We start from the raw sequence: 20,424 nt of genomic DNA, 5'->3' as shown, positions 1-20,424 counted from the left end.
CAACTACTAATAGAACTGAAAGGAGAACCTGACAAAAACACAATCACAATAGGGGACCTAAATACCCCACTGACGGCTATGGATAGATCGTCAAAGCAAAAAATCAAACTAAAAAGCCTCTGCATAGCAAAGAAACCATCAACAAGACAAAGAAGCAACCAACCGAATGGGAGAAGGTATTTGCACATAATGCCTTTAATAAGGAGAAGATATCCAAAATATATAAAGAACTCATACAACTCAACAACAACAACAGCAAAAAACAATTAAAATATAGGCAGAGGACCTGAACGGACAGTTATCCTAAGAAGACGTGAAAATGACCAACAGATATATGAGAACATGCTCAAATTCACTTCTCATACCTGTTTCATTGAGTTTTTATTAAAGTTGATAAAAATGTGTACACATGGGGGAAGATCACTGCAAAATATACATGTAGCACAAATTGTGCATGCAAAATATATCAATAATTTAAGATTTAATAAAAAAAATAGAAACTTCAAAAGAACAATGTCCAAAAACTTGAACGGGCACCTCATTAAAGCCAGTATTCAAATGCAAAAAAACCGTGAAGTCATTCGATTTCATTATTCATCCAGGAAATGCAAAAATAATTAGGTACCAGTGCTTATGCATAAGCATTAATAAAATTAAAAAGAAAATACAGGTTTTTGATGACAATATAAAGTAACTTTCATAAACTTATTTTTGTGTGAGTTGGTTTAACGATTGTGTAAAATGTTTGACAGTATCCATTAAATGGATCATATGCATATTCTGTGATGGCATTTCACTCCCTGGTATAGGCCAAATAAAAATGCTAACCTCACTCTTTTTGAAACCAAAGCAACACTGTTTATCTTTCAACTTTGAAATTATGAAGATTAATAAAGAGAAACTTTATTTAAATTGGAGTTGGAAAGGCCTATAGGGGGAGCTCTCACACCCTTCTACTCATTGTCAGTTACCCTAAACAGGAAGAGACATAAGTTTCTTTCTCCAACAGAAAGATGGTTTTCTATTCTATCAAGTAGGAAGAAGCTCTTTTTCTTGACAAGCAATCACTTGGTCAATGAAAGGCTGTTACAACTCAGCTAATGAAAAGCCACTACACTACAAACTCCCAGTTTCCTCCAATGGATTCTGTTTGCAATAGTCCCTCTGAACTCCTCCTTTCCTGTATAAAAGAATGTTCCTATCCTTTGTTTTTTGGATTTGTGAATGGTTTGCCACAAAATAAAAGGGAATTAACTTTGAGAGTGAATAATTTTTGTTTTATTAATCCATAATCAGGCTTATTAACAATATCTTGTATAATTAACCTTTTTTTACATTAGATGGACAACATGGTCTGGTAGCCATCTCAATTTTTATGCTTAAGTCATATTCCTGATTAATTAGTAGATTAGGAATTTTAAAATTGAATTTTTGATATTTTCATTATGTTTACTTCCTAAAGGAAAGTATTTTGTATTTGAAATATATGGCAGTACATAGTGCCAAATCTGCCTCTGATACATAGCAACAGAATCCTGTGACAGCATAAAGAACTGCTAGGCAACAGAGCTAACACTCCAGACTGACTTGTAGTTGTAGGAGTCAGTTGCTCCTAAGCTTGATGTGGCTTGGGATCTCCACATGGATTTTCCAGTTTATTCAAGTGTTGTTAAGGAGTTGAAGGACTCCTTTCTTTCTGTCTTTGAAACCAGCAAAGATGTAGATTATGAAGAAGAACAATTTCAGGGTAAGAGTTTATTTACTGACCTGAGTCAACTGTAACTGAAGAATTTTTGAAAGGGAGGGGAGGAAGGTAAAGGGGAATAAAAAGTTCAAATTTCCAGTTATGAAATCAATGTCATGGGGATGTAATGTACTGTATAGAGAATATAGTCAATAATATTGTAATAATGTTGTAGTGTCAGATGGTTACTGGATTTATCATGGTGATCATTTCTTTAGGTTTATAAATGTTGAATAACTATGATGTACACCTGAAACTAATCTTTTTTTAAATAAAAAAGAGTATGTTTACTGTAAAAAGGGCTTAATTCTACCAAAAATACTACATTTATTAATAAATCACAAGAGTTAAAGCTTCATTGTTTTATAATTAGTAATCAATTTTGAAAGTCATTACTTTGCTCTTCAGTAAAGTAATCAAGGGATTATCTTAATAGTATCTTGTATCAACATTTGCAACATAGTTTCCTTATTATTTTAAATCAGGTTTATTATGGTATAATTTACACACAGTATACCATCATGTGTACAGTTGTATGAGGGCTGAGAATGCATACTATCATGTAACCTCCATCACAATCTACATATGAAACACACTCATAATCTCAAATACTTTCCTTGTATAACTTTGTAGTTAACCTCACCATCCCACCAAAGCCCCCAATAGCCATTAATCTCTTTTCTGTGACTATAGTTTTGTCTCTTTGTGAATGTCATCTAAATGAAGTCATATAGTGTACTCTCCTTTCTGTATGATTTATTTCACTTTATGAAATATGTTTTAAATTTATACATGTTCTTTCATTAATTAGTGGTCCGTTCCTTTGTAGTCCTAAGTATTAACTCATTGTATGGATGTACTACAATTTGAATATTCATTCAGCTGGACTATTGGTCAAAATACTTCCATAGTGCCTTCTCCAGTGGTCTCAGGGTCACTGAACTTGTCACTTAACAGCTGAGATTCCCCAGAGTGATCATTTTGAGAGAATCATGTGGAGGTTGAATGGCCTTTTATGACCTTGCCTTTGAAGTCACATATATCTTCTGCTAAATGTTATTGGTCAAAGCAGTTGCAAACTTGCCAAGATTCAAGGAAAGGCAAAATAGACCCCACCTCTTGGAGTGTCAAAGAAATGTAGGTATATGTTTTAAGAACTGAAAAAATAAATACCACATTTATTTATATATAAAATGTTAATATTTTATATTTCATATATATGAGAATGTTGTAAATTTCAAAAAAGCGATTGACTTTACACACTTTTTGATCATTAACTGTAGCAAATACAAATCAGCAGTACTAAAGACTGGTCCAGCAATAGTAGTGTTTGAGGAAAGGAAATTTTTCTGCTGACCCTATTTTAACCTTTTTATAACTTTTATTCTTCTCATCATTTCATTGTACTTCTTAAATATATTAGAACATTTCTGTGTAAAGAAACCAGTATCACAAATGTTTAGCAAATGTTTTTATGCTATAAGAAATACTTTAAATGAATCATTTAATTGCAGTTCTAAAATTATGTCATACTTTATTATTTTTTGAATCAATGAATGATTATTCATTGTTAGTATTTTAGTATCCTCATTTACTGTCATTTTTTTGTATTTCAAAAAGAAGGAAGTCTATTGTAGGTATTTTTCAATCCAAATTCAGATTAATTGTGAATTATTTTTAATGGCTCTGTAAAAGCCATTAAAAATAATTCACAATTCAGATTAATTGTGAATTATTTTTAATGGCTCTGTAAAAGCCATCAGTTCTATTTCCAAATCCTCAAGTATATCAATGCCCCATTTTTGCTGTGGTCTATAGTATACTATGAAACAAAGATTACTATGAGGAATACTAGACTCTTATTAACAAAAGTTGTTTGTTTTAGGATCTTTAGGTTATGAGATGATATGTGAAAGTTTACCTGAGGTTAACAGCAGCTAATATATAAAGAAGACCGATTACAACAGAAATTTGAAAGAAAGAAAGCCAAACCACATATAATTTGCAATTAATTGACAGAAATTATTTCTGGATAATTGCAAAATTATCTTCAAAGATGCCAGCAAGTTTTAGTCTTTTTATTTGTAGAGACTAGTTTTTAAATCTTTAGTTTAATTTAAACAGAATTTTCTTTCTATACTTATATTCATTTGATTTTTACTTCTATGTTTTGTTACAATAATGCAGATTGCCGGATTACTCCAACCACGTGCGGGACTATTACTATTGAGAATGAAATCACCAACCCAATGACTGAGAAGCTAGAACTAGCACGAAAATGGAGCCTAAACAAATACAAGGTTTGTATATTTTGAAATAATTATTATGTTTTCTTCACTCTAAGTGGATCTAGAAACTTTCATTTCTTATTTAAGTTATTATGTTAAGATTGATGTCATATAAACAGGAAAATACAAGTAAGGTATAAATTAGTTCATATTGTTGATATCCAAAAAAAATCCTAGTAGAGAGAATCATTAACAAAACAGTTAATTTCAGATTTTTCAAACTATTGAAATAGAGATGATATAGGTAATTGAAGAAATGTTTTACCTTGAATAAATTTAGTTTTATTTTTATAAAATAAAAATATTTATAACTCTCCTTTGGGTATTTTATAGAAATGGAAAGTGAGGAGTACTAGCTCCCCCAAATTTAAAGTTATCTGACACCAAACACCAAAATAACTGAGAATTAATAGTATAGGCATTACCAGTATATAAAAAGGATGTGTTTTTGTGGTTGTTAGTTATAATGCCTCACAATAATTAATTTTTTCTTATGCCTTTCACAAAAAGTTTATTTAATCCAAAATATGGCTGAAATAGTTATAATAAGTCAATCCCTAAATCCATCTAAGTACTTTTGCCATCCTGAGTGGGAATTATGGTAGAATAAGCAGAGGCATAGGTCGGAGCAACCAACTCTTTATATTCATATGTTGGTTGTGGGTCAAGTGGTTCATAAGTCAGGAAATTGTATCTTTATAAAGACCAGGTCCATTTTATATGCTTTATTGTAAAAAAAAAATACAAAAAAGGCAAATATTCTGGTTAATACTTTTAAAACGTGGATACAAATTAATGTCTTCATGATAGAAAATAAACTTTGTACATTTACTACCGTTTTAAAAAGTATGTTTAGCTTTTAATGAGAACTTTTTTCTATGTCTACCTCATATTGAGTCGATATATCTTTACTCTTCACTCACCCAACAGATATTAAATAGTTGCTATATAATATGCTGTCTGGATGTAGAGTTTGAAATATGGCAGTGTATGACATGGAAAAAGATTCCTGTCTTCATGGAGATTATGTTCTATCTACAGAGAAGCTACACAGAAGCTTTCTGAGCTTTTCCTTTGTTTATAAAGTATTTCTAAGATGAATAATAATTACTTTTAATTTTATTTTTTAATGTTTATTAAAGTAGTAATCGTTGAACCTAAAAGGAAAAATTAATGTGAGGAATCTGGAGAGGATAAATCCTTCCCCTTTCTGCTAACTGGCAGAGAGGGTTGGACTTCCTATGTGGACTAATTTTTTTCTTATTGGTTATCGGACTTCCCTTATAATCTTAGGGGTTTTTTAATCTTACAATTCAGAACTTTAAAGTGCCTTTCTTTTTTAAAAGGTGTTTTAAGCATTAAGAGATTTAAGCATTAATTAGAAACTTTGGTTTTCTAATTAAGCTATGACTAACAATCTGACATTCAACTACAGAGAACTATTTTTCATGTGCCCTATACATGAATGTATTTATTTTATTTTATTATTTTTTCACATGGCTTAGTTTCTGAAGAACATATCATATTTTCATCTTGTTCTATAAAAAATCTTCAGCATAGGACTACTTCTTCCTTGTTTTATAAACCATTAATGGATAGGATTATGCATGAGTTGTTGTACTCATAATACTGATTTAATGGCTTTAAATGAGAAAATTAATGTGCTATTGTTTTTATTTCCCCAATAGCTCTGTTTCTCCAGGATTACTTCACTCTTTTAAGCTATTAAGTTTGTCAATCTTTTTAGTGTACACTGTTCAGAAAACCTCTATTATGTTTCAGTTTGGCTAGCCCAAATCATTTGAACACCCTGCTGTAGTTTAGTGCAGTAAATGCTGAGCTTGATTGCTTACTGCCTAGGGAAAAATTTTAAATGTATATCAAGAAGCCATCTCAAGGCTTCATATATTTATATTTATTCTGTTCTCTTATTATTTTAACTTCTCCATGCAACTAAATATTACTTTATTATTTTAGGAAAGTATGAATAAACAGTTGTTGTGGGGGATTTAAAATTTTTTAATACTAACCTTTTTTTTTTTGCTTTAGAAGTTTAAATAAGTCTTGAGAAAAATAATTATTTTAAAAATGTGATCCTTTGAAGAAAAATACTTTTTTGGAATCTAGATTTTTTTCATTGAAATTTTTAACCTCCTACTTTATTTTTATTGTTATTTTAATTAATCTGCAGAAAAAAGATTCATTTAGCAAGCTTTAGTAACATTACTCCTCTCCACATACTCAAATTAGTTAAGCATCTAAAACCTACACATGTTAGGTTTTAGATGCTTAACTCAAACTAATTTGAGTAATAAATAGTTTTGTTGGAAACATAGTTAGGTAGTTAATAAATCGCAGTAAGAGCTCCAGGAATCAGAGCAGTTCTGATGACCTCAAAGCCAAGAACTAGGGGCTCTTACCAAAAGACCTCACTTAGCTGTCTACCACCTCCACTTGGCCTTATTCTGTTTTATCACCATAGATCACAAGAGAAAGAGACACCACTTTCTCCAAGCTTCTGTATGTTAAAATCCCACAGAGACTCAATAATATAATCTTTTTCTGTACATAACTTCTACCCTCTGTTCTGGCTTGGGTGGTGTCTGTCTCAGAGATCAGTCCCTGTTGTCAGGAGATAAGAAACTGTTTTGCCAGACCTGTACCCCATAGCTACTTTTATGAACTAGATGGGGTACCGTGACTGGCAACCCTTCAAGAATCATATACTTGGAACAGAGGGTAGAGTAGCTCCCTGGAGTAAGGTGCCTTCTGTACTTATTAGAGATGCTGAGTTACCAATAAAGAATCGTATCCATAATAGAATGTTTTATTGTAAGGATACACATCTGTTGATAAAAGACACAAAATCTCAGAGAAATGCAAAAACAAAACCATAATGACCAAGCCCTTGTTACGTCTTGCTGAAACGGTGGCTCCATTTCTAAGAGAACTCAAAATTGTCAGATTAGGAGGATATTTTTTCTAGTGTTCCACAATTATCCTCACCCAATTAACATGAATTAACTTCTTTTTGTATTGTCTTGCTTCACCCAAGATTTTCCCAGAGCATTTTTCTTACTAATAGTAAGAAATGAATTTTGCTGATAAAAATATAATAAATCTGGGAAGTCCTGACACTGCATCTCAATAAATATTCAGTAGAAATTAAAGGCTCTAAAACATGCTGCTGTAAAGAATCCACTTTAGTTTTTAAGTCATTGTTTTCCATTCTGTAAATCTCTAATTGTAAATCTTTTATTATCCCATAAGATCAAAATTTTTCTTCAGTTGCTTGATCTCTTTCTATAAAGAATTTCTACTTCCTCTTAAACTCATATATGATGGACATTAAGCATGCTGGATGAAGAATTGTTAGCTTTCATCCTCATTGCTAGCTGCTTCAACTGCTCAGGATTTCTTAGCTAAAAATACTTAGAGAAATCACCAGCTGATAGACATTTTGATTCTTTTCAGTTAATGATTATTATAAATAATTCTTCTGAAAACATTAAGGCACAAGGTTTAGTATGGATATATACATATATTATATGATATATGATAAATATATTATATATAATAAATTTATTTTGTATGTTTATTATATATACTTATATTATATTTATTATATAAATATATTTATTATATAAATGTATTTATTATATGAATATATGAAAAATATATATTATCTAAATATAATAAATATATCCTTATTATATATATTTATTCTATATATAAAAATAAATAATCTCTTGGATAGATTCCTAAGTGGGAATTGATAGGCCAAATAATAAATTTATTTTTCAGCATTTGAGAAACTGCCAAAATTATTTCCAAGGTGACTGTAACATTTTGTGTTCCTATCAGCAACGTATGAGAGATTCTGTTTCTCTACATCCTTGCCATTATTTGTTGATGTGTATCATTTTTCACTATTATAGGTTTGAAATAATATCTTATTTAATTTGAATTTCCTTAATGACTATGTTGAGCATTTTTTCATGTGCTCATTAGCTATTCATATATATATACATATTTTTTTTTTTGGAGAAATATCTCTTCAGAATGTTTGCTCAATTTTCAATTGCTTAGTTGTTTGTCTCATTATCAGTTGTAAGAGTTTTTTATATAGTCTGGGTACATGTCTTTTATCAGATATCTGTTTTGGAAGGTTTTTTTTTCCAGTTTGCTGCTTTATTTTTTTTTTAATACAGTTTATTCTTATGGCAATTTTAGGTTCACAGCAAAATTGAGTCTGTGCACAGGCCCTTTAAGAGAATATCTGGGTTTCCAGCTGCCCTCTGTCTCACCTGGAGTGAATCTCCACCAAATCGAGTGGGGCAGGGTCTCAGGGAATCACTAGGGTGGGGCCAGATTCAATTGCAGATTCAAATTGGCGCCCACCTGCCCCTGTAGGCTGCAAAGTTGGAGGGCTCCACACAGGGGCAATGGTGGCCCTCACCCTGAAGCCACACAATTCAGGTTCTCCCATATGTTGCTGGTGTCTTTTGAGCTAGAGTCCCTTCGCTGGAGCTGAAGGTAAGTGACTGTGACCAAGTGAGTCTGTGCACAATCCATTTAAGAGGACATCTAGGAATCCCTGCTGATCTTCACAGCCAGCTGTTGTGGTAACTACTCTTCCTGGCACCGTATCCCTAAGCTAGGGAGCCTGGTGTGAATGTCGGCTCCCACACTCCTCAATGGGGACTTTTGCAGCTGATAGCCTTTCCTGATTCTCAGTTGCCACATGTGGGTGTGGGACTAGCCGGTTTAGTGTCTCCACCCCTCCTACTGGTCTCTACATGGCCTCTTCTTTGTATCTTCAGTTATAGGAGTTCCGTTATCTAGTCCAGGTGGTTTTCTAAGTTAATTGCTCTATAATTTAGTTGTAATTTTGATGTGGTCATGGAAGAAGGTGAGCACAGCACTTACCCACTCTGCATCTTAACCAGACTCTCCTTTTTTTATCATTAAATGGTGTCTTGAAATGCAAAGTATTTGAATTTTGGTAAGGTTTAATATATCATTTTTTTCTTTTATAGGTAATGCATTTGGTATTGTATCTAAGAAATATTTGCCTAAACTAAAATCTGAATTATTTTCTCCTATGTTTTGTTTAAAATAAATAATGAGGGTATTATGCTAAGTGAAATAATTCAGACAGAGACAGACTAATGCCATGTGATCTCACTTATAGTTGGAATCTATGAAAAAAGAAAGGCTCATAGATAACAGAGAACAAATTATTGGTTTCCAGAGGCAGGGGTTAGGGAGTTGGTGAATGGATGAAGGGGGTCAAAATGTACAAACTTTCAGGTATAAAATAAGTAAGTAATGGGAATGTAATGTACTTCTTGGTGATTGTAGTTAAAATACTGTGTTGTATATCTGAAGGTGCTAAGAGAATAGATCTTAAAAGTTCTTATTACAGGAAAAAAATGTATGACACGTATGGTGATGGATGTTAACTAAACATATAATCATTTCACAACATATACACATATCGAATCATTATGTTATACACCTGAAATTAGTATAATGTTATATGCCAATTTAAAATGTATCATTTTAGCTCTTACATTTAAGTCTATAATCCATTTTGATTTATTTTGGTGCACAGTGAGAGATAAGCATTCACATTAACTTTTTTGTCATGTGCATATCCAGTTGTCCCAGTACTATTTGTTTAAAAGGTTATCCTTTCTACAGTGAATTGTTTTTCAAAACATTAATTGCAAAACATTAATTGACTATACATATAAGGATTTACTTCTGGGCTTTTAATTTTATGCCATGAATCTATGTTTTTAACCCTATGCCAAGACATGGTGTTGATAACTACAGCTTTATACTATACTTTGAGATTTGGAAGTAAAATCTACCAGCTTTGTTTTTATTTTTCAAAATCATTTTTGCCTATTATAGATCTTATGAATTTCCATATATATTTTAGGATAAACTTGTAAATTTCTACAAAAACAAGCTTGCTGGAATTTTAATTATGTAGAGCAATCAAAGAAATATTGCCATCTTAACAATATTCAGTTTTCCAATCTACAAACCTGAAAAGTCTCCCAATTTAATTAGATTTTAAAATTTTCCTTAGTGGTGTTTTATAATTTTTATTCTATAAGTCTTGCATGAATCTATTTAAGTTTATTCCTGAGTATTTTATTTTTGTTATTATTGTGTAAGGTGTTATATTCTTCATTTCATTTTTGTATTGTTCATTTTTGTATAAATACAATTTCTTTCTGTATCTTGATCTTATATCTTATACTATTGCTTTAATTGTTTATTAATCCTAACAGTTCTCTCTGTGTGTGTGTGTGTGTGTGTGTATACCATAGGGTCTTATATTTGACATGGTCTTCAAATACAAATGGTTTTACTTATTCACTTAAATGTAGATATCTAGCATTTTTTTTCTTGCAAGAGTGTCAGGATAAAGCCTCCAGCACAATTTTGAAAATAAGTAGTATTGTCAACTATCTTTGCCTCGTGCTTCAGTTTTTCACTATTATGTATGATGCCAAATGTACATTTTTATAGATACCTTATATCAATTTGAGGAAGTTCATTCTATTTCAAATTTATTAAGAGTTTTTAATCATGATTAAGTGTTAAATTGTGTCCAATGCCATTTTTTATGTTGAGGATTATATATTTTTGTCCTTCTAGCAATATGATATATTATATTAATTGATTTCCAATGATAAGCCATTCTTTTTTACACTTGATCATGGTGTATAAGCTTTTTCTACATTTTTATAGATGTAGCTGCTTTCAGTATTTGTTAAATTGATCTCTCTGGTGTTTCACAGAATTGGTCTTTTCCTTTAGTGCTCATCTGTTTATCTATTTCTTCTTACATGTATATGTATACTATTTATTTTATTCTTATCTTTTATGTGTTTTACATTAATAATACTACCTCATATAAGAATTAAGAACCCCTTATTATTTATATTCATCATAATGTAATATATTGTGGCATTACTTTAAGCATCATTTTCATTCAAGTTATTTTTTCCATTTTTAAAGGAAATATATATTTTATTATAACCTCATTTGAGTATTTCAATGTAGGTCTAAGCAAGCCAAAAAATACTGATTAAATAATTTTTATGAGCTTGTTGTACAATACATATGAGCTGACAAAAACCTCTTCCTCTAGTAAAGTCCAGAGCCTGTTATAATTATTGGTTCTACACAACTCTGTGTTTTTCAGGCTTTCTGAACTCTTTGGTACAATTTATGACCCTTAACTTTAGGCATTCTTTGTCATCTGGACAAATCCTCAGCTACTGATTCTGATTTGGTTGATATAGGAGTGTATATTTTATCTAATTCTCCCTTAGATACTTTCATTCTGGCTGTGACTAATTTTTTCTTTTGTGGACTTCAGGAATATTTTCTCATTCCTACTTTGAAGTTCCTGTTTCTATTCCTTGCAAATACATTCTTAAGGTGTTCTACTTAGACATAATTTGTTATAGCACTAATTGGGTGTCAAAAGTTATTTTGGTCACAACAGGTCTGATAAGTTATATGTTTTGACCACTTTCCATATGGAAAGCTAAATATTTCTTACAGGACAGAATAGAATAGCATGCCTCTTTATAACACACTCTTTGGCAAAAAAAGAAAATTCTTGCCTCTCTTACACACACAAACACATGAATACACACAGAGAAACACACATCAAACACACAAAATAGCTATAATAGCTATTTAAGGTAAAGTTATGAGAATTTTGAGGCATTTTAAAATAGAAAAGTGGAATTTTAATATTTTTATTATCATATTTTAATAAAAATCAACGTCTAGTATCCATATTGTCAAAGATAGGTTAATTGAGTCTATAGCCATGCCACCCTGAACGTGCCTGTCCTGTCTGATCTCAGAAGCTAAGCAGAGTTGGGCCTGGTTAGTATCTGGATGGAAGACCACCTAGGAAGACCAGGAGCTGTAGGTGTAAAAAAAAAATTAGGTTAATTGAGTGCATTAAACTTTAAATAAGATAAGTGAAAGACCTCATTTTTCAGATAATTAGCTGGATAATTCTTCAGAAATTTTAAATATAATGCTTATATTAACATGGGTTGACACGTGTATAAACTTATTGAGTTCTGATTAACCTCTGTGGTGCTTAGCAATTTACACTGTGTTGTGCTAAGATGTTTAAGCTAGCTTAATTGAAACAAAAAAAATGATGTGTTATATGCTCCAGCTTTTGTACTTGTAGGTTGCTATATTATATATTTTATATTTTGAACTAAAAAAAATTGCACTTTTTAACTTTTAGTATACTCGTCAACTTATCTCAGAGAAGCTGGGACATGGCTCAAGAACGGTCGATCTTGAATTGGATTATCAGATTGATATATTAAAGGACAACAAGAAAAAATATGACAATATCCTAAGATTGGCTCAAATGTTTTCCAGTCATCTTTTCCACATGGTGCACATCCAGAAACAACTTGGAAATGCCTTTAGTGACTTAAGCCTGAAGTCACTAGAACTAAATGTAAGATTATTGTATAATAGCTATAGGAATAGAGGGGAGGGGAGTGATAAATTAAAGTAATATATTTAGTATAAATTGAGGTAATATGTTTAATTGGTAATTTATTAAATTCTTACTAAAATTAGAATTTGTGAGATTGTCCTTAAGAAGTGCCAACTGAATCCTAGGAATGTAGGAATCCAATTATAGCCTCAAATTTAGCATAAGTTGTATAACTTCTTTCATGATGCACAGTAACTAAAATCATTAATGCATGAGGATTCTTTGAGTGTTTTATAGTGATATCTTTTATATATCCTCTGTTGCCTCTTCTACTTAAGACTAGAAGTTTAGGTAACCCTAATCATTCAGGCTTTAATTTTAACTGTTAGATGATTAGTGCACTGGCTGAAATTTTTTTATTGTGGTAAAATGTATAAAACACTTTTTTAATCATTTTAAAATGTACAATTCAGGGTATTTAGTACATTCAAAAATATATGCAACTAGTACCACGATCTGATTTCTTAATATTTTCATCACTCTAAAATGACACCCCATAATGATTAAGCAGTCACTTCCCATTTTCCTGTTCTTCAAGCCCCCAGAAATCAAAACTACTTTCTGTCTCAGTGGATTCGTTCATTCTGCATATTTAATAAATATGAAATCTTAATGTATGTGGGCTTTAATACCTTGCTTCTAACACTTAGTATAATGTTTTCAAGTTTCATTCATCTTGTAGCATCTATCAATAATTCATTCCTTTTTTTGGCCAAAAATATCCCATTGTATAGATATGTCACACTTTTTTTTCATTCATCAGATGACGGACATTTGGATTGTTTCCACTTAACTATTGTAAATATTGCTGTTATGAATATCTATTTACATTTTTTAAACATTTGTTTTCCATTCTTTTGAGTATATAGGTAGAAGTGGAATTGCTGGGTCTTTATATTAATTCAATGTTTAACTAAATAAAGAAAAATAAGACTGTTTTCCATTGGCTACATCATTTTATATTTTCCCCAGCAATGTACAGGGTTCCAGTTTCTTCACATCCTCACTAACACTCGTCATTTATTATTTTTTTATTATAGCTGTATTAATGGATGTCCAATGGTATCTCATTGTGCTTTTAAATATTATTTATATCATGAATAATGACATTGAACATCTTTTTATGTGCTTCCGGGCCATTTGTATATCTTCCTTAGAAGAATGTCTATTTAAGACGTTTGATAATTTTTATTTAGATTCTACGTTTTGTTTTTGAGTTGTAAGTGTTTATAGTTTGTGGATAATATAACTTTATCAGATAACAACATGTTCTTGAACATCATTTTGTTATAACATTGATGAGTAAAAAATATAACAATTTCTAGCCGGAGCCACTATCTGTGTGGAGTTTACACATTCTACCCATGTCTGTGTGGGTTTTCTCTGGGTACTCTGGTTTCCTCCCACATCCCAAATATGTGCACATTAGGGTAATTGATGTGTCTCAATTGTCTCAGTAGGAGTGAGTGGGGGTGTGTATGTGAGTGTACTCTGAGATGAAATGGTATCCCGACCAGGGTTGGTTCCCACCTTCCTCCCTAAGCTTCTGGGATAGGCTCCAGCCACCTTCAACCCTGAGCTAGAATAAGAGTTGAAAAATTATTATCTTACTTGTTTTTATTAATCTTTCTTAAATGTTTGTATAGCTCACATTTATTTCAACGTTTAATATAAGAAGTGTTGTGGGTCTTTATTTTGAAGTTTGGTGATGTTTTTGTGGCCAGAAATATGCCATAGAAACTTCACTCATGTTTATATTAATTAGCCTATAGTAAAATTGGTTTCATGATACCTTGTTTTGCTTAGTTGCAGTTTCCAAGAACCTATCAATGATGTGAAGACTTACTGTATATGATTTGAAAATACTTTCCCATTCTGTACATTGTTTTTTTACCTTATTCATTGTGTCCTTTGAAACACTAAACTTTTTAATTTTGATGGTTTAATTTATGTATTTTTTCTTTTGCTGTTTGTGCTTTGCATGTCATATATAAGAAAGAATTGCTAAAAATGATGTCATAAAGATTTACCCCAGTGTTTTTTCTTATGTGTTTTATAATTTTAAATTTTTGAGTTAATAGTCGGCTTTATTTATTTTTCTTTTTGCTGATGGATGTTTAGTTGTTTCTACCATTTAACTGTTCTTACCTATTAAATAATCTTGACATCCTTGTGTAAAATCAATTGGCCATAGATGTATGTGAGTTTATGTCTGGATTCTCAATTGCATTTTATTGATTTATATGTCTCGTCTTATGCCAGTAACAGACTGTTCTAATTACTGTAGATTTATAGTATACTATAAAATTGGGAGCTAAGAGTATTCCAACTTCAGTCTTCTTTCTCATTTTTTTTTTTGCAACTTTATACAAATTTTAGTATTGGATTTTTCTTTTATGAAAAACATGCTATTGGGATTTTGATAAGAAATATATTAAACCTGTTAGATCACTTTTGGAAGTATTACCATCTTGAAAGTTTTAAATCTTCTAATCTATGAACATGGAATGTCTTTTCATTTTTTTAGATCATCGTTTTATTCGGATATTTGTTGTATAGTTTTCCATGTAAGTTTTGTACCTACCTCCTTGCTAACTATATTTCAAAATATTTTATAAAATTTGATACTACTGTAAATAAATTATTTTCTTAATTTCCTTCTCAGATTTTAATTGATAGTGTATACAAATACAACTGATTTTGTGTGTTGCTTTTGTGCCCTGAAACTTTGCTGAATTTATTATCCCTATAAGTTTTTTCATGAATTATTTAAGCTTTTCTACATATAAGATTGTCTTCTATAAATAGACATAGTTTTAATTCATTCCTTCTCACTTGGATGCCTTATTTCTTTTTATTTCCTAATCTCTATATAGAACTTCTAGTATAATGTTAAATAAAAATGTTGAAAGTCAGCGTCTTATTTCTGATTTTAGGTTGAGAACTTTCAGTTTTTCACCATCGAGTATGATCTTAGTTGTAGGTTTTTTATATATAGCCCTCATCTTGAGAAGCTCCTCTTTTATTCCTAGATTTTGACATTTTTTATCATGAAACACTGTTGAATTTTGTCAAACACTACCTGTACATTTGAAATGATTATGTCTTTTTTATTTTTACTTAATTGTATGAATGCTGTATATTGCATTGTGTTATTTTTCCATGTTGAGTCACCTTTTCATTCCTAGTATAAATCCTTCTTTGTCGTGGTGTATAATCCTTTCATATGCTGCTGAATTTGGCTAGCATTTTGGTTAGGATGTTTTCATTTACACTCATAAAGGATTTTGGTCTCTAGTTTTATTTTTTGTGATACCTTTGACTGGCTTTGGTATCAAGGTAATTCTGGTCTCATAGACTTAGTAAAGAAGTGCTCCCCCATCCTTCTATTTTTGGAAGAATTTAAGAAGAATTGGTGTCAATTATTTAAATTACAATTTACTAGTTAAGATATCTATCTGGCTCTGGACTTTTGGGGGAGGGAGTTTTAAATTAATTATTTAATCTCGTCATTGGTCTATTCAGATTTTCTATTTCTTCTTGAGTCAGTTTTTGTAGTATTTGTACTTCTAGAAATTTGTTAATTCCATTCTGTTTATTTAATTTTGGCATAAAATTGCTCATAGTATTCTCTTGTAATTATCTTTATTTCTTTAAGGTTGGAGTAATACTCCACTATTATTTCTGATTTAGAAATTTCAGTCTTCTCTATATTTTCCTAGCGTAGCTAAAGTTTTATCAATTTTGTGAGTCTTTTCAAAGAGCCAACTTTTCAGTTTTTTAAATTATTTTATTGTTTTTTTAATTCTCCATTTTTAAGATTTCTGCTTTAATTTTTATTATTTTCTTTTCTATGGTAATTTTAATTTTAATTTATTCTTCTTCTACTTCTCTAAATTAGAAAGTTAGGTAATTAATTTGAAATATTTCTCTTTCTAATGTGGACATTTTCAGCTATAAATTTTCCTCTGGGTAATTCTCTTAAAAAATCATAGGAGTTTTGATATGTTGTGGTTTTGTTTTTATTTTTGATTTCTTTTTTGATACATTGTTTCTAAGGGTTATTTTTTAATTTTATTATTTTAAAATTATATAGGTTTCAAGTGTACAATTCTATAATACAACATCTATAGATTACATTATGTGTTCACCACCCAAAGTCAAATCCCTTCTGTCACCATATAGTTGATCCCCTTTACCCTTATCTACCTCCCCCCTCCCCACTTACCCTCTGGTAACCACTAAACTGTTGTCTGTGTCTATAAGTTTTGCTCGTTTGTTTATCTTGTTCATTTGTTGCTTTTGGTTATTTTCCACATATGAGTAAAATCATATGGCTCTTAAATTTTATCATCTGACTTATTTGCTTAGCATATTATTCTCAAGATCGATCAATGCTCTTTCAAAGGACAGTATTTCATTTTTTCTATGGCTAACTAATATTCCATTTTCTCTATGTACCACTTCTTTATCCAATCATCAATCAAAAGATGCTTCAGTTACTTCCATGTCTTGGCCACCATGAATAGTGCTACAATGAACATAGGGGTACATATATTTTTATGAATAAATCTTTTCAAAGGTTTTGAATAGATAGCCTGAAGAGGAATATGGTAATTCTATTCTTAATTTTTTGAGGAACTCCATACTGTTTTCCGTAGTGGCTATACCAATTTACATTCCCACCAGCAGTGTATGAGGGTTCTTTTTCCCCACAACTTTCCAACACTTGTTACGATTTGTTCTGTTGATGATAGCCATTCTAATAGGTGTGAAATGATGTCTCACTGTGGTTTTGATTTGCATTTCCCTAATAGCTAGTGAAGTTGAGCACCTTTTCGTATGTCTGTTGGCTGTTTGTATGCCTTCATGAAAGAAGCATCTGTTCAGGTCTTCTGCTAATTTTTTTAATTGAATTGTTTTGCTGTTGCGTTCTATGTGTTCTTCATATATTTTGGATGTTAGTTTCTTATCAGAGGTGTTGTTTGGAAATATCTTCTTCCATTCAGTTTGTTGCCTCTTTGTTTTGTTGATGGTTTCTTTTGCTGTGCAGAAGCTTTTTAGTTTGATATAGTCCCACTCATTTATTTTTGCTTTTATTTCTCTTGCCTTACAGGTCAAATTAATAAAATCTTCTCTAAGACCAAGATCCATGAGTTTAGAACCTATGTTTTCTTCTATGTATTTTATCGTTTCTGGTCTCATATTTCGATCTTTGATCAATTTTGAGTTAATTTTTAGGTCTGGTATGAGATGGTCCAGTTTCATTCTTCTGCATGTGGTTATCCAGTTTTTCAAAGCCTATTCATTGAAGAGACTATCCTTTCTCTATTGCACACACTTTGCTCCCTTGTTAAATATTGGTGGACTATATATCAAAGGCTACCTCCCTCCCCCTTCCTCCCTTCTGGTAATGCATCTGGATGTTTAAATTTTCTGTTTTATTGATCCGTGTGTCTGTTCTAATACCACTATTATACTGTTTTGATTGCTGTAGCAATTTGATTGCTGTAGCAATTTCAATTTGGATGCCTCTTATTTGTCTTTCTTACCTGATTGCTCCAGCTAGGATTACCAGTAAAGTAGTTCCCCTATATCTGCGATTTCGCTTTTTTGCAGTTTTAATTACCTACAATCAAATACAGTCTGAAAATATTACGTGAGAAATTCTAGAAATAATTCATAAGTTTTCAATTGCATGCTGTTCTGAGTATTTTGATTGTGATTGTGATTGTGAAAGAGATTTATATTTATTACACATTCAATGCTCACAACAATATTAGAGGTTAGGTCCTATTATGATCCTCCTTTTATAGAAGTGGAAAGGAGGGACAGAGAGGTTACATAGTTAACAAGTGATATAACTGGAACTTGAATCCAAACAATCTTGCATTAGTGTTCCTGCATTTTACCATCATGATATACAAAGCTGCTTACCATTTGACTATGTAAGTTTACAGTACCCCTCCTCTTACCTCTCTTCTCCGGTAAATAAATTTCCAGTTCAGAAAATCTCATAGGTGACATTTTTTAAAGCAGATTTTCCCTCAGCTTTATTGAAGTATAATAGGCAATCAGTTGCTTATATTTAAATTGTACAATTCAACGAGTTTTTAAAGTAGAATTTTTATAGCAATGAAAAACATGGGCTTCGAAATCAGCTATTTTTTTTTTTTGAGCCAAACATAATTTTGCTTTACCTGGTTTTTTCCAACAATGATTTAGGTAGTCTCAATTGATTTTAATTTTCAATTATTTAAAGAGTGTAATTGAAAAAAATTATCACAAAATCTTAAAGTTAGGTCTCCATATTAAATAATTTCCAATTAGTGACACACTTAAGGCTTTTTAGTTGCATTTGCTAATACAATTGTAAATAAGTAAATATTTTTTTCTTTATTGTAGAGAGAATTTAGCGAAAATGCAGATACTCAGAAGATGGTGGCAAAAAATGGCGAAATTCTTTGTGTGGCCATTAATTCTTTCATTGAAAATGTCAACACTTTAGTAAACAAAACAATTAAAGACACCTTACTGACTGTGAAGCAGTATGAAACTTCCAGGTAGGTATAAATTTTCACTTTATGGTCTCTTTTTTGACATGAAATAATTAAATGTTTTTGTTTTCAGACAACAGAAACTATCTCAGACTAATAAAGGCAGATTGTCATTGCCTTTGATAGCTCATGGAGTTAAAGAAGGTTAAAAACCAAACCTTAGAAAACAGGCAGCAATTAGAGCCAAGGACATGCCATATTCAGATGATGCTGGCTACCACTAGTACTTAACTTTATCATGGTGATTGTAACTTATTTCTAAAATGATTTCTAAAGTAACTCCTGAATCTCTTTATAATTGTTTGGAAATGTATAGTCCTGAGGGATAGTGTCTAATAAGTTGAGCCCAGGTCATGTGCTCATGCCCTTCCTGAAAGGGCATGGGGAGATGGAAAATCTCCCAACTACATTCCCAGAGAGTACCGTGTTCCTTGTCTTACTAGTTGGATGCTAGGTGACCTTCTACAATCTGGTCTAAGCTACCTTTCAACCTGATTTCTCACTGCTTGCAAATGTCATCCTTCCACAATATACAAATTCATTATTTTAATCTATCTTGCATATATAAAGATCATTTCGCCTCCAGGTTTTTCCTCATGTTGTGGGCATTAATTCCCTCATCTTTTTTTTTCCAAATTATACTCAGCTTTCAACCCCTTTACAGTTTTACCTTTAACATGGTAACATTTCAACATAGGAGTATAACAATATTTTCGAGATATTTTAATGTAATTCATTATATGTATATATGTATTGTTTTATGAGATATATATTATATATTACATATTTATACACACACACATACTGACTACTGACTGTATGTGTGTTTTATAGATGGAGAAAGCGAGGCTTAGAGAAATCGTTACGTGCCTCTAGAAAGTAGCACACTCAATATAAATAACATTCTCAAATTTTAACACCTGATCCTACTGTTCTCCATTCATGATGTCTCATTTATTTAATTACCCTGATTTCCGATAAATTCTTTTTGCTCTAAATTCCTAAAATCCTTATTTTTAAAGGGCTATTGTATAAAGAGAAAGTTTTATATTTAGGAAATGTAACTTGACTTTCTGGCCTCCTGCTCTAGATATGATATAAGAAGTGATTGTGGAAATTTTAATTTTATCTAATCTTTTTGTAGTGCATATTGTTTTATTTCCTAAATAAGTAAAATCCAAAGTTACTTGGAAAAGTTAAGTTTTTACTTTTCACATTAATTAGATGTTTATGTTCCATACCATCATTATCAGCTATTTAAGCATT

At 31.1% G+C, this 20,424-nt stretch overlaps 1 protein-coding gene and 1 pseudogene across 1 annotated transcript in view; both read left to right on the top strand.

Moving 5' to 3' along the window:
• The first annotated feature begins 1,629 nt into the window (after positions 1–1,629).
• Positions 1,630–20,424, top strand: part of LOC120599639 (arfaptin-1-like) — a 31,699-nt gene continuing 12,904 nt past the window's right edge. Inside the window, exons 1-4 of the mRNA XM_039858721.1 lie at positions 1,630–1,747; positions 3,932–4,044; positions 12,338–12,559; positions 19,007–19,164. Coding sequence (XP_039714655.1) covers positions 1,642–1,747; positions 3,932–4,044; positions 12,338–12,559; positions 19,007–19,164 — 599 coding nt within the window. The 5' untranslated portion in view covers positions 1,630–1,641. The remainder of the gene's footprint in view (positions 1,748–3,931; positions 4,045–12,337; positions 12,560–19,006; positions 19,165–20,424) is intronic.
• LOC120599646 (uncharacterized) lies at positions 11,890–12,007 on the top strand (annotated as a pseudogene).

Source organism: Pteropus medius, unplaced genomic scaffold (assembly GCF_902729225.1).
Source record: "Pteropus medius unplaced genomic scaffold, Ma_sr-lr_union100, whole genome shotgun sequence".
Taxonomy (NCBI): Eukaryota; Metazoa; Chordata; class Mammalia; order Chiroptera; family Pteropodidae; genus Pteropus; species Pteropus medius.
Note: the sequence above shows the minus strand (reverse complement) of the source record. Positions and strands in the feature narration are given on the sequence as shown.